At 43.6% G+C, this 16,137-nt stretch overlaps 1 protein-coding gene across 2 annotated transcripts; it reads left to right on the forward strand.

The window, feature by feature from the left end:
* The first annotated feature begins 1,096 nt into the window (after positions 1-1,096).
* On the forward strand, positions 1,097-4,506 carry POP4 (POP4 homolog, ribonuclease P/MRP subunit). 2 transcript variants are annotated; one of them, XM_015640099.2, is made up of 7 exons: positions 1,097-1,166; positions 1,459-1,511; positions 1,935-2,158; positions 2,800-2,877; positions 3,097-3,158; positions 3,501-3,602; positions 4,030-4,506. In XM_015640099.2, the coding sequence occupies exons 1-7, from the start codon at positions 1,112-1,114 to the stop codon at positions 4,164-4,166; spliced, it is 711 nt and encodes a 236-aa protein (XP_015495585.1). In that variant the 5' UTR covers positions 1,097-1,111; the 3' UTR covers positions 4,167-4,506. The 2 variants fall into 2 exon arrangements, with proteins under 2 accessions (XP_015495585.1, XP_015495586.1); XM_015640100.3 differs by lacking the exon at positions 1,459-1,511 and having other exon boundaries at positions 1,125-1,166; positions 4,030-4,503.
* Positions 4,507-16,137: the final 11,631 nt, after the last annotated feature.

A 16,137-nucleotide genomic window follows, 5' to 3' on the forward strand; every position in this document is an offset into this window, starting at 1 on the left:
GTCCCACAGCAGTACTCCACAAAATCATCATGTTTCCCATACCCTGCCTCCGTAACTCCCTCCCCAAATATCCTTTACCAAGCAGTGCTTAATTATCTGCTAAGCCAATATCGCCATGTGACAAGAATACAAATCTTTTCTGTATTTGGAGAAAAATCATGCCTGAGCAGAGGACTGCAGGAGTTGTGACTGGGCTGGCAGGAAAAGGAATTGGCCACTCTGGTTTCAAGACATTTCCGTGTTCTAAGTGAGCAGGACTTTGTCCTGTCCTGGCAGGAAAGAGGCCCTGATGTGTCAGAGGACGTAAATCTCACAGAGAGTGGCGTCTTCATATGTCTTGACCTTGATTGCTAGAAACATGAGGGCTGATTTTAACCACAGATCTCGTGTTGCTGGGTGTGCAGCTCCAGGAACAGACCTGACACACTGATAACCACAGGGAACAGAGACAGACACTGCCTGCAGCAGCAGCCACAGCTGTGGCTGCAGAGGCCTTGGAGGACAGGATGGGAATAGGAAAGAACATCTATCTCCCACCAGGAGAAGTGGGATGGGATGAACTCCAGTAGGGTCAGAGAGGACCTGTGCCTGCCATGGCCCCCGCAGCTTGGGTAGAGGCTGGCTGCAGCACCGAGAGGTGTCCAGAAGAAATGAGGCAGCAAAAGCGGGAGGTGAGGAGACTGCAGGACGGAAAGGTGGAAATGTCTATCCCAGCATCTGCGGCGGGAGTGGCTGCAGGGTGAGAGGAGTGAGCACTGACACGGCCAGGCTGCCCATGACGAGTGTCCAGACCCTGCTGGGACCATGGGAAGGACACTGACATGTCACTAGCCAACAACAGCCTTGTCTGCCCCGTGTCTGTGACCTCACTGCAGCGGTGGATGACCACGGAAAATGAGGTGGCTGTGTTACAGAACGTATGTTTGACAGGGCTCCTTAAAAAGAAACACCCCCATGACAGTAAATGAAATACCTGTTGCTCAGTTCAGAGTGTTTATTAGCACAAGAGCAGTAAATAGCCAATTACTACAAGAGCTTCCCTCACGGGAGCCCCCAGCTGCCGCGGGCGGCGGCGCCGCCTTGTGGCCAGGCCGGGAGCGCCACTCTGCGCATGCGTGCCCGACACGTCATCGGCCCGCGCCGGCTGCGCCGCGACGCCATGGAGGGTGAGGGGACGGGGGACAGGGGAGAGAGGGACGGGGACAGAGGGAGGTGAGGGATGAGGGGGGAGAAGTGGAGGGTGAGGGATGAGGGGAGAGAGGTGGAGGGCGAGGTATGAGGGGGGAGCAGTGAAGGGTGAGGGGGGAGCGGTGGAGGATGAGGCACAGGTGGAGGGTGAGATGCAGAGAGGGCGATGCGGGGCGAGGGATGGAGGGTGAGGGATGCAGGGAGATGGGGGGTGAGGGATGAGGGATGGGGGTGAGCCCCGGCCGACCCCCGCGCCGCCGTGCCTTGCAGAGCAGCTGTACCGCCGGCTGCCGCCCGAGGAGAGCGGGGAGCTGCGCCTGCAGGTACGGAGCAGCCCCGGCCCGCAGGGCCCTGGAACGCCGTGCCGGGGCTACCTGGCCATTCCCGCTCCTTCCTACACGGGCTTCTAAACCCCGTCAGGCACCGACGGGCCGGGGGTGGGTTGGGTCTCCGGTTTTCCCCTGTATATCCCGCTCGGAACTCGGCGTTTCGAACGAAATGCAAAAAAAGGGCTTTTCCTCCAAAACGTGATTCCGAGAGCGGGTCGGGAGGGAGGGCCGGGGTGTGCCCGTGCTCGGCACTGCACGCAGGGGCTTCGGCGTGGGAACATCTCCCTCCACTGGCACTGAACGGAAGATCTCAAATTACCACGGAGATTTTGCCGACTTGACGAAGCCACTGGTCAGCAGCAAGTTCTAATTTAATGAACACGTGGTACTTTCAAGTGTCCTTTCACATGTCTTTAGCCCCAGGGCTCAGAAAAAGCCAAGACACTTGTCCATGCCTTCCTGAAGCGTAGCATGCCCAAAATGAAAGATGAAGCTATCCAGGATATGTTAACTCGGAAAGCTGTCGTTCTGGAGCATTATCCCAAAAAAAAGACCAAGCAAAAGAGGAAAAAGACAAAAGGTTTTACTGCCAAGCAGAGGCGAGAGCTGCGTCTGTTTGAAATTGAACCTGAACAGCAAAGGTAAGACTTTAAATGTCTTGTGTAGTAAAGTAGATCTACACCAAAAGTGTGTAAAAGCAGCAGCAAGTGCATGTGGATAGGAACCCTCCAGTGTGTAGTCAGTCTGAAACACTAGTGGCATTTCAGCATGAGAAAACAGTTCTCTTGTTTGCATTGGTGAAAGATTCATTTCTGTTGAGTTCATTTTGTGTACATAAATATGGCAAGAAATCAAACCCAGACAATTCCCTCTGGTTTCAATTTTTAAAGTTGGACTGTCTGTGACCAGAGAATCAAAATTCTGTGTAAGGCTACTTGAGTTTATCATGCTGAATTTGCTACCAGAGTTAGCTAATTTGCTATCATCCCTGCTTTGCTAACAGAGTAAGCAGGGAGATAAAAGAGTGGAGAAAAATGGAGAAATCTCTTCAGTCTTAGCCTGATGCTGTAAAGCACATCACTGTTTTGGGCTGGTAGAGAGGAGCATGCTTCGTGCTTGTTTTATAAAGTAAACCAGCTGTTTGGAGTGGGTCACCTTGCAGGGTAACTTAAAAATGTGTCTTAACTCTGTGGAAATACAGACTACTTCGGTAATCAACCAATGGACTTTTTTATAACTAAATTTTGTATAATAGTTTTCATTTCTCTTTTTTTTACTGCAGATATGCCATCTTCCTCCCACTCCACGAGCTCTGGAAACAATACATCAGAGACCTGTGCCATGGACTCAAACCCGATGCGTATGTTGACATATTTTAAATTTAGTCTGGGTTTTATACAGCAGGTATTTCCAGTTTTATTGAGTTATTGCTTGAAATGCTGTAGCTAACTGATAAGCATATTGCTGCCATTTCACAGAATCACAGAATTATCATGATTATAACAGTCATGGTCACATTTTGTAAATCTGAGAGTTTGTATCATTTTACCCCTCCTCTGATCCCGTTCTCTTCTTCAAGGCAACCCCATGTGATTCAGAGCAAGCTGCTCAAAGCTGATCTCCATGGAGCCATTGTTACAGGTATTCTGTTTGTTTGCTTGTAGAACATCATCTGAAATGCAGTAGATGCCCCTGTAGTTCAGGTGCTTATTTCTAAATGCCTTTCAATATCAGTAACTCTAGAATCACATAGTTGAGATTGTATTTCTCTCCTTAAAAATGCTAATTACTTTATAACTTCTCTTCAAAATCATGTTGTTGGTTGCAAGGGTTAACTGCACATTTTTCCAGTGATTACTGTAACTGCATTATTTCAGAATATTTAAATGTTTATGTTTGAAAATGTGTAAAATCATGAGGCAACAGGAGAACAGCAAATAACATGTGTCTGAAATTTTCTAATATGTGCTTCTGTTCTTTCAGTTACAAAATCAAAGTGCCCTTCTTATGTTGGGATAACGGGAATCATTCTACAGGAGTTTAAACACATCTTCAAAATTATCACTAAAGAGGACAAATTAAAAGGTATATAAAGCATTATTTTTCAGTTCTTTTCATTACCTGAATCATAAAACCATTTTTGAGCACACTCTTCATTTTGTGCCTCTGAGTACATTGGTTTATATGAGTGCTTTTGGCTCTTTGCATAGAGTGGCAGAAGTCACCACTCAACAGCCCAATATCTTACCAAAAGCACATCTCCTTAGAGATGAGCAATTTTTTAAAAGTGCAGCACTGAACTGTATGCTCCTGCACAAGGGCTAACTTGGGTAATTCCAGTTAAATGTGGAGGCTTGGGTTATTTTTCTTCTCTTGATAAAGTATAAAAACCTTGAAGTGCGTCAAGGCTCATATCTACAGGTGAATAAACATGCCTGGGTATGTCAGTGTATTTCCATAACAGGGACTAATATTAGCACACTTTGTTCACTTGTGTCCTTTTGCATTTCAGTTGTTCCCAAACTTAACAACGTATTTAGCTTGGAGCTTGATGGATTCATTTCCTACATCTACGGCAGCAAGTTCCTGCTCCGAGCAAGTGAGCGCTCTGCAAAAAAATTCAAGCTGAAAGGATCTATTGACCTGTGATTTCAGGGAAAGTCAGAAGCATTCACAGAAACATCTGCTGTTTTCCTGCAGTTCAAAGAGCAGGTTTTCTGGCAGATGGACAAAGCAACAGCCATGTGAAATATTTAGAAAGCATTTCTTTTTATTGAAGAGTGAGCAGTATATGCTGTCTTTAAGCAGTCTCACTGACCGTTGAATTTGGTTGTATGTGGGTTTTTTATTTGTTTATAATATTCTAGCTTTTATTAAAGTTACATGATTAATACTAACTACCTAACTTCTGTTTCAATTTATAATTGTAAATTTGTACAGTGAAAATTACCTTTTGTAACTGTAATAAATGTTGTTGTTGTCTTCTGTATGCATTGGGCTTTAGCTGCCTGTGGTGTGCTTGCAGGTGCTGACAACTGCTCTTTGCAATCCTTGTGCCTGGGCCAACATCAGCACCTTGGCCTGTTACAGACACATACAAATGAACAGTTTCAGCTGTCAGGTTTTACCTAGACTATCTCCCTGCTGGGGTTGATACTGTTATAGGTCCCAGGTGTCTACAATATAACCCCAAATTAATTATGTACAATAATGTGTACTGTAACCACAGCAAGCATCCTGCAGCCCTGCTGCCAGAGCTCACCCACACCCTGCTGCTTTCAGGCCGTCAAATACTGTATCAGAACACGTTGTCATGGCACAGTGCAGGGAACACTAAGACTAAGCCCCTAAGAGGGAAGCACTTGAAGCTAGAAATTCACAGATGGAAGTGACCCCCATTCAATCTTGTATTTCAATTACCCACAGAATTGCTTTATGAATATTTAACCTCTGTCCACAGAGCTATTGTGCTTTGTCTGTCCTCAGCCCCTTTTTTACTGTACACTTCATTTTTGACTGCCCAGATCACAATCCTTCATTGACTGGGCAGGTTTGATGTGTCTGGGAGGTGGAAGTGACCCCTTTATTTAGATTCCTTCACATTTTTTTGTTGCAAAAGTGCTTCTATGATAGCTTTAAGTGTAATTTTCAGGAGCTTTTCATCAATTTCACTATCAAATGAAAGAGTTGTACATAGGAAATTTTTTCCCCTGTCACCATTCAAGCATTTGTAGCCAAGCAGGGTCATTTCTTTAAAGAGAACACAGCTGTTCCTCACAGTCACACCCCAAAGCTGAGTAACTGGGGCTGGGAGGGAAGTCAGAGCTTTTACCTGCACTGGAGGGCACACAAGGCAGCAGAGAGCCAGAGCCCATCACCTCCACAACACTTCCCTGGCTTCCAAAGCTCACACTTTCCAGACCTGTTGCTGGGAGAGGACACAGGAGAGCTGCCCATCCCTGGCACGAGCCCTCAGCCACCTTCAAACCACCATCACCATCCCTGAATGGATGAACTCAGTGTGGACAGTACTGGTGTTCAAGAACAGATCCTTTGGAATCAGGAAATAGAAGCAGTTGCTATATAAATAAAAAACCTTGTTGCAATTCTATGATGTATTGCCCTTGAGATGGGGAAAACAGTGTTCTTGCCAGGGACAGATATTTTGTATGGGGAAATAGTTATTTCACACCAACGAGAATTTTTATCTGTGAAGTAAGAACAATATGTGTTAAAGTTGTTAGTCATAAGTTGTTATTTTAGCTTGCATCCATTACTCCTTTCAACATTCTCTAAAATTAAAACTCTTGGTTTCCTGGAAGAGGTCAGAAGATAAAACAAACAAAGCTGTAGAAGCCATAAATCATAGCAGAAACTTTCAGGACACTGACCTAGTTTTAATTTTGCTCATAGCCTTCAGTGTAACATCTAATTAAGACATCTGTTAAATGCCTACAATATTAAATTAATAGGGGGAAGCTAATAGAACTTTATTGGCATAGTCTGGTTAATTAACATTAAGGGCCTTTAATGGAGGGCTGAAAGAGACATTAATGGGGATGCCATACAAATTGGAATTAGGCACAATCACATCTCATTGTGCTGTGAAGGACAGAACATGTTCTACCATATGGACACAGAGATGAACACAATACAACTTCCCATAGCTACTGACACATTTTTAAACTATTTCAGCAGCCACAAAAACAAACTGTGCCTGGCAGTGCCTCAGTAAGAGCAAGGCTCTCAATATTTACAGTGAAGAGTGCCCAGGAGATGTCAAAGGGCTCTCCAGAGTAATCCCAGGCTCGCGGCACAGAGACAGGTGACAAATGAAGAATAACAAGAGCTGAACAGCCCAGGCATTCAGGATCCTTTACTGCAGCTGGTAAATCAGTGAGAGGCCTTTTTGCAATGCCTCCAGGTGTTCCAAACAGCCCCATAGCTCTCTGCAGAGCTGGGGTCACTGCCCACCCCCAGCAAATCAACCAAGCCCCACCTGGGAGGGCTCTGTGCTCACTTTCCCTAGAACACATCAACTCCCCAGTGCTTGTCGAGGAGCTCCCTTAGAGATTGGGAAACGTGAAAATGACAGCTCAGCAGCCCTCCCCTGCCCATTCATAGCCATTCCCCATCTCATTAGCTGAGACAGTAAATACTTAATGGATTCAATATTGGAAAATTGGAGAACTAATCACAGCTGTCTCTCATATGCTTCATCCTTCATATGTTCAACTCTGGATCACACTCAGCAGAGACACGTTTTTTGTAATGATTTTTACACCTAAAGTCTCACTAACCAGGGAATAATGAACAGCAGTGAGCAATGTCTCACTACCTTACACACATTTCTGCTTCTCTGTTACTGTGGATGTGTATTTATAACTAATATGAACTAAAACAATTGTAAGAAATTCAGTTACTGAATTTTGAGCACTTAAGCAAGAATAGGAAAACAAAAATCCCATAATTTCTGTTTGAAACCTCAAAATAATTCATTGTAGAAAATGTTTGAAATTGAAGCTAATTCACATCCAAGAAAACACATGGAAAATACTCTTTGAGGGGGATTTCCTCTAAAGAATGAATAATAACTGCAATAGAGGAAACCCAAAAAAACTGTGACTCTGACAAACTCATATTAAATCACTGAAATAACAGCAGCAAGTAGCTGGTGTTAACTCTATGTATTCAATTCATCCAGTGTTTTACAGACTTGTAAGAGAGAGCACAAAATTCAGATCCTGACCATGCTTTCAGGAAACAGCAGCAGTATGTTCTCAAAACCAGGGTGGCCCTAATTTTGTGTGAACAGGGCAATCCCTCAGCCCCTTACCAGAACAGTTCCATGTGCCCATTCTCCATAACAAATGCTCCCCTTCCTTCCTGCTCTTAGATAAACCAAAACCAGGTCAGGCCTGTCAGCATTCACCAGCCCATGGTCCCTCATACCAAGTCCAATTATTCAGCAACAGCTGATTCCATGGGATTTCCCAGAGGTTTGCCCTGCCTTTGGCTCATATTCCCCATCCTCAATTCTGTCATTCCTGTGGTAACTCCAATTCTAAGTCCCTACAGTGTGATGAAAATGTATTATTTTGGTAAGGCAGAAATTTCCCTCCGTGTATTGGATTAATTTAATCAATGAGCAAACGTGAAAAATAGAGGATTTATAAAACAGAGGATCTGCTGCTGAGAGGAGCAGTTACCTCTGGCAAACACAAACCTCCTGGGCTGCAGAACAAACAGCACCTGACACTCTGCCTGCAGATGGGTTTTGACACCTCCCTCTGCCTGTTGGATAGGGATTATGGAAAACTACAGAGAGCCCAACAACATTTAATACTGAATTAGGAGCTCTCCATGTGAAGAGAGCTCTCTGCTGTTTTCCACTGTCAGTCAGATAAGGTACCTTATAACCATTGAGAAGAGGAAAAAAAAATATGCGTATACAATTAGTTAAAATAACATAACTGATAGGAAAAGGCACAGCCTAAACTTTCCAGTCTATCCTGCCCTACTCCCCAGCCTATTTTTAGGCTATTCTTTTTTTTTTCATTCTGTTGGGAATCATTCCCATATTGCTAAACCACACCGATTTAAAACATATTATTTTCATATACTTTCAGCCACTCACCAATCTTCTAATAACCATCCCGTTCTACAGGCATCTGAACAGCATGTTAAAAACCTGCATACAGGCCTGTTAATAGAAACCTCTTCCTGCTGTATTAGTTAATAAATTCAGCCTTATTTCCTTCAAGTCTCAGGATAAGATCCTACTCTCATGGCATACGTACATACTTTTGACTGAGGAACTAATCTTGAAAGGTACAAAAACATGTGATAACATAGTTAGAACACTAATGATAATATTCAAATCAAAGGGCTTAGGCTTCACCTCAAAATTTCAAATCAATAACCCAAACTGAATATAAATGCTTAAGGGCTTATATGGTTGTTAAGGGCAGAACACTTCAAAACCAAAACCTCAAGCATGACTGCACTCACTTTTCCATGGGTGAGGGCTTCTCAGCTGAGCCTTGTGGCTCCAGGGCCCCAGGTTTATAACAGATTGTGTGTGGAAATGTGCTTGTTGTGTGTCTGTGTGTCCAGCTGCCATCACTGGCCTCTGACTATCACTGGCCTCTGACTACAAGTTCCTTGGACATTCTCTGGTGTACACACAGTACGGCCCCAAAATAGACTCCACTTTATAGCACCATTATTCTGGGAGGGAGGGAGGAATAGGACTATGCACTTCTTGTAAATGTTAAAATAATTCCATAAATCTGAATAAAATTAATTTTTTTCTTGGTGAAATTGTCTGCAACACTCTGCCATGCATATTCTTCCTCTACAGGATTATTTCAAAATTATGGACTCAGAAATGTTCAGCTGGATAGTTCTTGGGTGGCTGAGGTGCTCACTGAAGAATTTAAATGATGTAATAGCTATTGAACACCCCATTATATGGCTGCCTAATTAATGTGAATGATAGTTATGTCTTACTCACAGAAGATTATTTTACACGGAGGAAAATCTACTCAGTGCCACAGTAGCCATTTCAATAGTTTTTATAGGAGCACTTGCATTATGGCTTCATTGAGTAAAAGGTAAGTAGCCATCCTAAATAATGAAGATTGAAGGTTTAATAGCCCCAATAAAGAATCCTGCAGGTTTTTTATTTCAAAAATTAGAGTTTGATTGCAAGCGTATGATAATGAGCGGGAAGAGAGCGCTGGCACGTGGAATCCTTTTGGCTCCTTGGGAACTTCCATTTCTTCTGTGCAGAAATGCAGAAGAATAAGGACAGCAAAACAGAAAATTAGCTGTTCTTTACTTTTCCTAGCAGCATGTCCAAGCTCCAAGCCTCTCCCTGTGGCACCATTTCCATGGATAAGGATGTGCTGGATTGAGCTGCTGTCCTCGGAAGGCTGGCATTACTGGAGCAGCTGCACGCGCCTGATCACGTACACACAAATAACCTCAAATAATGTGAAGAGCCCAGCTTAGACCCATTTAAATGATGATATGCAGACATAAGCCAGCCTTGCAAACTTGTCTCAGAACTGCAGCCTATTACAGCAACTCTTTTTTGCGAGGCAATAGTCAAGGGACTCGGCATTTCTGTTACGAGACCCTATTTCCAAGGTTATATATCAGAGATTATAACAGCTATAAAAATTCAAATGAGATTTAATACTTGGCATGAGCAGTCTCACTCGGGATCTAATATTTTTTAAGCAAATCTTTACAGGAAAAGCTAAAAGTTTACTTGTTCCACTTGTTATTTTAGGTCTCCATTGGTACATAATTCTCAATCTAGACTCCTACACTCTCCCCATTGCAGAACCCGAGTAATCTCTTTTCACAGCTTGCATTTTCAGAATGGCAATTCAAAGGTAGGACAATTGATTTGACATTTGTTTCTCCAAACAGCAAACTTTCAGGAAGGGTTTTAAAAGAACTTCTGTTCTGAGGCAGCCACTTTTTTTTTTCTTAAGCAATAAAGCACCACATGTGTTTTAGCAAGTAAAAAGTGGCAACAACATTAACCTGAATTATGGTAACAATGACTACAAAATAAGCTGGCTGGGGATTTGCAAACACAATCTCCAGATGTCTGCAAAAGATCTGATTTATCAAACACACTCCGGGTAGGATTTGCACTTCCTAATAAAAGAGGTCTGTAGTATTTATTTAGTGGTGGTGTCAGTGAAAGGTGCTACCCTCATGACATGTCTCAGAAAAGTGAGTAGATCCATTCTGAATAATCCACAGGATATGGAGAGAGACACAGACCCTAGAAATTAGAGCTTGGTTTCACTGATGGAACAGGATGAAACTCAAGCTTAAATAAAGGGGGGGTGTGGAAAAAAAAGATTGTAGGAACTGGAAGCAGCCTCAAGAGAGAACATCAGGCAGTGCCAAGGGGAAGTCCAGTGTACCCCAGCCTCAGGGACAGGTTAGAAACACTAAATACCAGCTGTGGAGGTTGCAATTGTATTTTATCAGCACAGCCTGTGGCCATTTAAAACACTTCCATCTGTGTGGGGCCTTAGAGCACCACAGTAAAGACTAAAGGCTGGTTTCACCTCTAGTCTTGCTGCTGAGGCTGAGATGGGAAGCCTTGGCTAGTGCTTACCTTAGGAATGATTTTTGTGATATGATTCCCTGCCATACAGGAATGCACTCTTTCCAAGCAGGTCTCTCCACACCCTCCCCACAGATAAATGCTGTATGCAAGTAACTTATCACTCATGTTAGTGATCTTAGAGTAGCACAAGCACTTTATATTCCCTCACCTTCACTGTCACAGTTCAGCCATGAAGTAATTTGGTCTGAAAACTAGTGCTTTATACAAAGAATTTGGGATTCTTTTATCCTAGGCTCACGATCTAGGGGGGAAAAGAAGAACATACATATGTAAACAGGAGTAAACGAAGTCAACACACACTCCACAGTTTTAATTTTGTGTTTACAGAGCAGTGCCTCCTATTTGCAGTGACTTGCAAACAGCACCTCAATAAGATAATTACCTTTTGTTCTGATTTGTTGTGTTGGGTGTTGTTCTAAAGCAGCAAAGCTGAGGCAATTCTTTAGGATTATTTAGAAAACCCAAGGCTTACCCAGCAAATGACCCTGGTTTTGAACAATGACTTACTTCTGATTAAAGCAAAATGAGTTACTAAGGTGAACAGATTGAGTAATCAAGCTCAATTAAGCATGCGCAATATGCGCTGTAACAACATTCACTGCTTGGTGAAGTAATAAAACAGCTTTATTTTCTTTTGACTCCTGGCAGTCTACCTCCAAGAGCCATTCATTCCTGCTTCTACCCAGCTAGCATTTCCATGAGGATGCATCAGGAATTTTAGCTGCTTTGCCAAAGATGTTGTTGCAGAGGGAAACAAAGAAATCCATCCTACAGCCACGAGCAGAAGACAGGAACAGCAGCTACACCAGGCTTCATCACCAAGCAAACACCCTCTGCACACAGGTGAAAGGATCAAGAGCAGTGTCATGCTTTAGAAGACAAGCCACTTGGGAGCTAAACATGTAGGAGAATGTTTCAAAAAGCAGTTTTCTTCCAGCAGAATGGTTCATAGCTTCAGGAAATCTACATTAATAACTCGTACCTAGTCTCTAGGGCACAGGTATTTTAATTTATTATTATTGTCGTTGCTGCTGGGTTTGTTGTTGCTTTAGAAGAAGCTAACATAAAAAGGATGCAGAAATCTCACCTCTGTCTACATCCAGAGCAACACCTTTTGCTTTGGTACCAGAAGATGGAGCCACATGCTCACAGTTTAAAGTGGGTTTTTTTCCTCTTGTGCCAGAAAACCCACCCATGAAGCAGACAGTGCCTAGAAACTGCTCCCTTACCTTACATGAACTTGCTGTTTTAGTGTGTCTGTGTGTACAGCGAATCTGTGCCTGCCTTACCCCGTGTCAGCTGCCTCGCTCAGATGTTTCCATAACAACTCCATTTTCCTTGCTGCAAATATATTTTCTCAATTGCCTTCCATGTCAAAATGAAATCGGGAAATAGAACCAAACTAAGCCAGGCATTTCCAATGGCTAAAATATCACACTCTTCATTTCCTCAGAGGAAGGGTATACTCTTAAACAGAGTCATAAATATCCCAGAACCATCAACATAAGACTCCTGACTCCTCATCTTAAAAAGGCCAAATAAAGGCAGATGTCATTTTTATTCTGTGTCCTAAAGCTCAGCTGTGTGTGCTCAGGTGACAGAACTGGCTAGGTCTGTGCTCTGCTATCTCTTCAGCCCTGCTGCAGCCAGAGTAAAGCAGGGATTTCACATGACCAAGGTGTGCTTTGGCCCACCCCAGCAGGCCAGTAAACCCCTGGTTCTGCTTCAAAACCTACCTGCAAAACAAAAAAAAAACAAGAAACCAAACCAACCAAAAAAAATAGCAACCAAAAAAAAAAAACCCACCTAAAAAAAACTAAACAAAAACAAACTAAAAAAAACCCACCACAAAACAAAAACCACCCAAAACCCGGCCATGTTAGGGCATCTCCCACTGTCTGTTCGGGTTTTTTGCAGTAGGTTCTGAAGCAGAGCCATCCAGGCTGCAGCAGGGCCAGTGGCTGCTGCTCCACAGGCAGGGAGTGCTGCTGACCCTTGGGAGCTCCACCCTGAGCCAGACAGGGCTGGACAAGTGAGAGCTCTGCCAAACCCTGCCTTAGCAGAGGGCTGTGCTGGTCCCTCTGCTGCCAGCCATCCCCACCAGGCACACTGGGATGAAAGGGGCCTTTGTAAAATGACACACATCTGATGGGAAGAGAAACCCTTCACTGAAGGTATTAAAGTCCATTAGGGCTTTCCTTTGTTGGCTGCTTGCTCTGTGTCAGCTGTATGAGCAGCCAGTCCTAGAGAGTCAGATCAAAGCAAGATAATGGTACTCCTAATAATGCCAGCAGAGATCTTTCAGTAAAAATGTTTATTGTTCAAGAACACTGTCAGATCCTTTCACATCCTTTTCTGACCTGGCAATGTGCCAGGTTAGTACAGGACTGTTTTAAATACACAGGTTTAATTATTCTGTTAGCTGCTCTTTCAGACTGCTCTCAGGCAGCAGAAGCAGGCAGCAGTTTACTCTCATCCATTTTCTCAGTACAATGCTCTGACTTCTTTATAACAAATCCTCCACCACAACATTTAACATCTCTCTAATGGCACATTAAAAATGAAGTCAGCAAAGTATTGTATCAAAGTGTTCACAGAAAAGAGCCCTCAACATTATTTTTTACAAAATCTAAGTACAGGAGAATGCTGGCTGCCTCTACAACCCCAAATGCTGCAACCTATCAGCAGTAGATACACATTGCTTCCTTGGGGAACAACCATTTGATAGGGAAAAGCAGAAGGATGTGCACTACACTGAGTGGGGCCACAACAGGAGAGACTGACACAAGTGTCATCCTCTATCCTGAACTTGCAGATACCACGGGAAGGCTCCAGCATCTGGAACAACCAGAGGAATAGTTACTATTAATTATAAGCTTTTGTTTTAAAAATGGTTCTTGCAAGAGTACCTCCATTAAAGGCAACCTGAACAACAAATCTGAGGGAAATGTCATATCAACCCTTTTTGCCCCCATTTATTTCAGTGCTGTGGCTGAAAGCTCAATTACAGCTTTGGCTGCCAGGACTTCTGAGCAGTGGCTCCATCAATCCCTGTATAATTTTCAGATAAACATTTAAAAAGTTGGATTTGCTTCCTCTGCCTTTAACATGCATGTGGAAAAACTCACACCACCAGAGGCTTGTGTCCAAAAAGGAGACAGAGGAGCCCTGTAACTTTATTTGGATAAAAGGAGAGGCCATGGGGCATTTCCCATGGGGGTCTCTCAAATTGTTGGGGGGTGCTGCCCCCTCTTTATCCTGGATTCCTGGCCACATCACCCTCATCCTCACCCCACTGAAGGTACCTGAAGACTGAAGAGTCTGTACCTCTGAAGGTACAGACTTCCTGAACAGTCTCCTCCATGCCCCCCTGTAATACACACCCCCTCTATTTTTTCTTTTATAACAAAACACTATTCATTGCTGTATTAAGCCTTTGTTCTTCTTCTGTAAGATCAGGAATTTAACACGGCCTTGGCTGAGAAGCAGTCTGTGTCAATTAGTAGCATTTTCTAGAACTGATGGTTTCTTCCCTCTCTTCCCTATCTGTTAGTCCCTGCCCCTATCTGCAAGCAGATTCTCACGCTCTGTAAGGACACATTCATCTATTCTTTCCACTTGTAAGCAACACTCAGAGTCCTTGGGGCTATGAAAGCACTCTGCAGAGGTGCAAGGGAGCCCAGGCATTCCTCCACAGAAACTGAAAGGACTTGCACACTCTCTCCATGTGCAGTCTGGGTTGCTAGCAGAGCAGGGTGTAGCACAGCTGTAGCAGTTTTCCCAGTGAAACTGCAGGGCTTGGAGACATCTCAGCCACAGCCAGTGCAGCTTGAGGTCAGCACCACCAAAGGTGAATAAACCATGCACCTAGCAGGCTAAATCCCTGCCAGAACCCACAAAGGACACGTGGGCACTGCTGCTCAGTGTGCTGCATGATCCCAGACACAGCAGCAGCTGCTCTCTCTGCTCAGACAGACATGGCAGTCCCAGACACGAGGACAGCATTCCTGTGAAGTGCTGCCCTGAGATGGGACAAGCTGAGGAAAGCTCCAGGATGAAGCAGAAAAGGCCACAACGATGACTGACTCCTGTGTCTGCAAGATGGATGAGAATTTGAATTCCTTTGAAAAGGACCAAACATACCACTTAATAAAAACAAGGCATCCTACAATGAACCTCTCTTTCCCATATTTATTCCTCTCTAAACACAGCAGTGCACAGATTATAGGAAATGGTTTTACATTTAACTTCAACCCCAAGTGGTAAAGAAACGGATTGTATCTCACAACGTAAATTTGCATCTACCATCATTTAATGGATGTTTTATACATGCTATGTACTACTGTGTTTTTATGGAAAGGCAAAAAAATTACTTGGGAATTTGTTTTTAATTAAGCAATAAGGCTCAATGGGGTACTGCTATCATGCAATAAAACCACTCCTGGGGTGTTGTGAGGCATTTGGTCCAGATGAGTGCTTCAAATCACCCCCAGATTGTGATTAGATGATTACTCCCTGGAGTTAATATTAGATGGCTCTCTCTAGAGTTGTCTTATTGCTATTATAAAAAGTCTTCAACATGGGGAAACTAAGTAGCTTTTGTGCTTGAAGAAGATGAAGTTTGCAGTTTCGACTGTTGAGTGGCTGTGTGAGCTGTGAGGGTCCCATAGATCACTTCACCTATTTAGCATGCGTGAAAGATCATCTCGGGGCATTGCTTTGACCCAAACAGTTTTACAATTAAGTGGCTTTCTTTTTTTTCTAGAAGACGGAAGGATATAAACAGCAAACAACTCCAAAATAAAGCAATCCCAAGACAAGGCGCTGAGAAATTTGATTCAGAGATTTGTATTACCGGCTTTATCTTTTTGTTGGGAATAATGAATCCTAATCGCTATTATGCTAATTGTATTAATGAAGGCTAATGCATGCAGTAGCGGCAAGAGATTCTCCCAAGTTGGGTCCATGAGGAGGTACATGGCCTGAGGCATTTGTGAGGGCTCCCAAGCTAATGAAATCAAACAACCCAAATGCTACAGAGCCAACCTGCAGTGCCTTCCCCTGCCTCCCCCCAGCTGCTCTTCAGGGGTGAGGTTAGAGATGAAAATGTCATTCTGGGAACAGATAAAACAAAAACAAAAGGAAAAAGAAAAAGAAAACCAAAGCATCCTGTATGTCAGTACACCAGTAGGAGAGAAATCTCAGGAAAACGTTAACTCTTGCAAAACTCTCCCTAAAAGAAGAATGATACCACCTGGACATGGACAATTTTTTGCAGAGTTTGAGCTGAAGTACAGAGCAGAATCCTCAGCTCCTCCTTCAGATGTCCCCCAACAGCAACCACACACCACTTATTACACAACATTCCTCTGGTTTCTCAACCAGGCAACAATTTTTACACTTCACAAATTAAGGTGTGATCCTTCCTCTGTGTCACATTTTATACATCCTGCACAGCCC

Source organism: Parus major, chromosome 11, assembly GCF_001522545.3.
Source record: "Parus major isolate Abel chromosome 11, Parus_major1.1, whole genome shotgun sequence".
Classification (NCBI taxonomy): Eukaryota; Metazoa; Chordata; class Aves; order Passeriformes; family Paridae; genus Parus; species Parus major.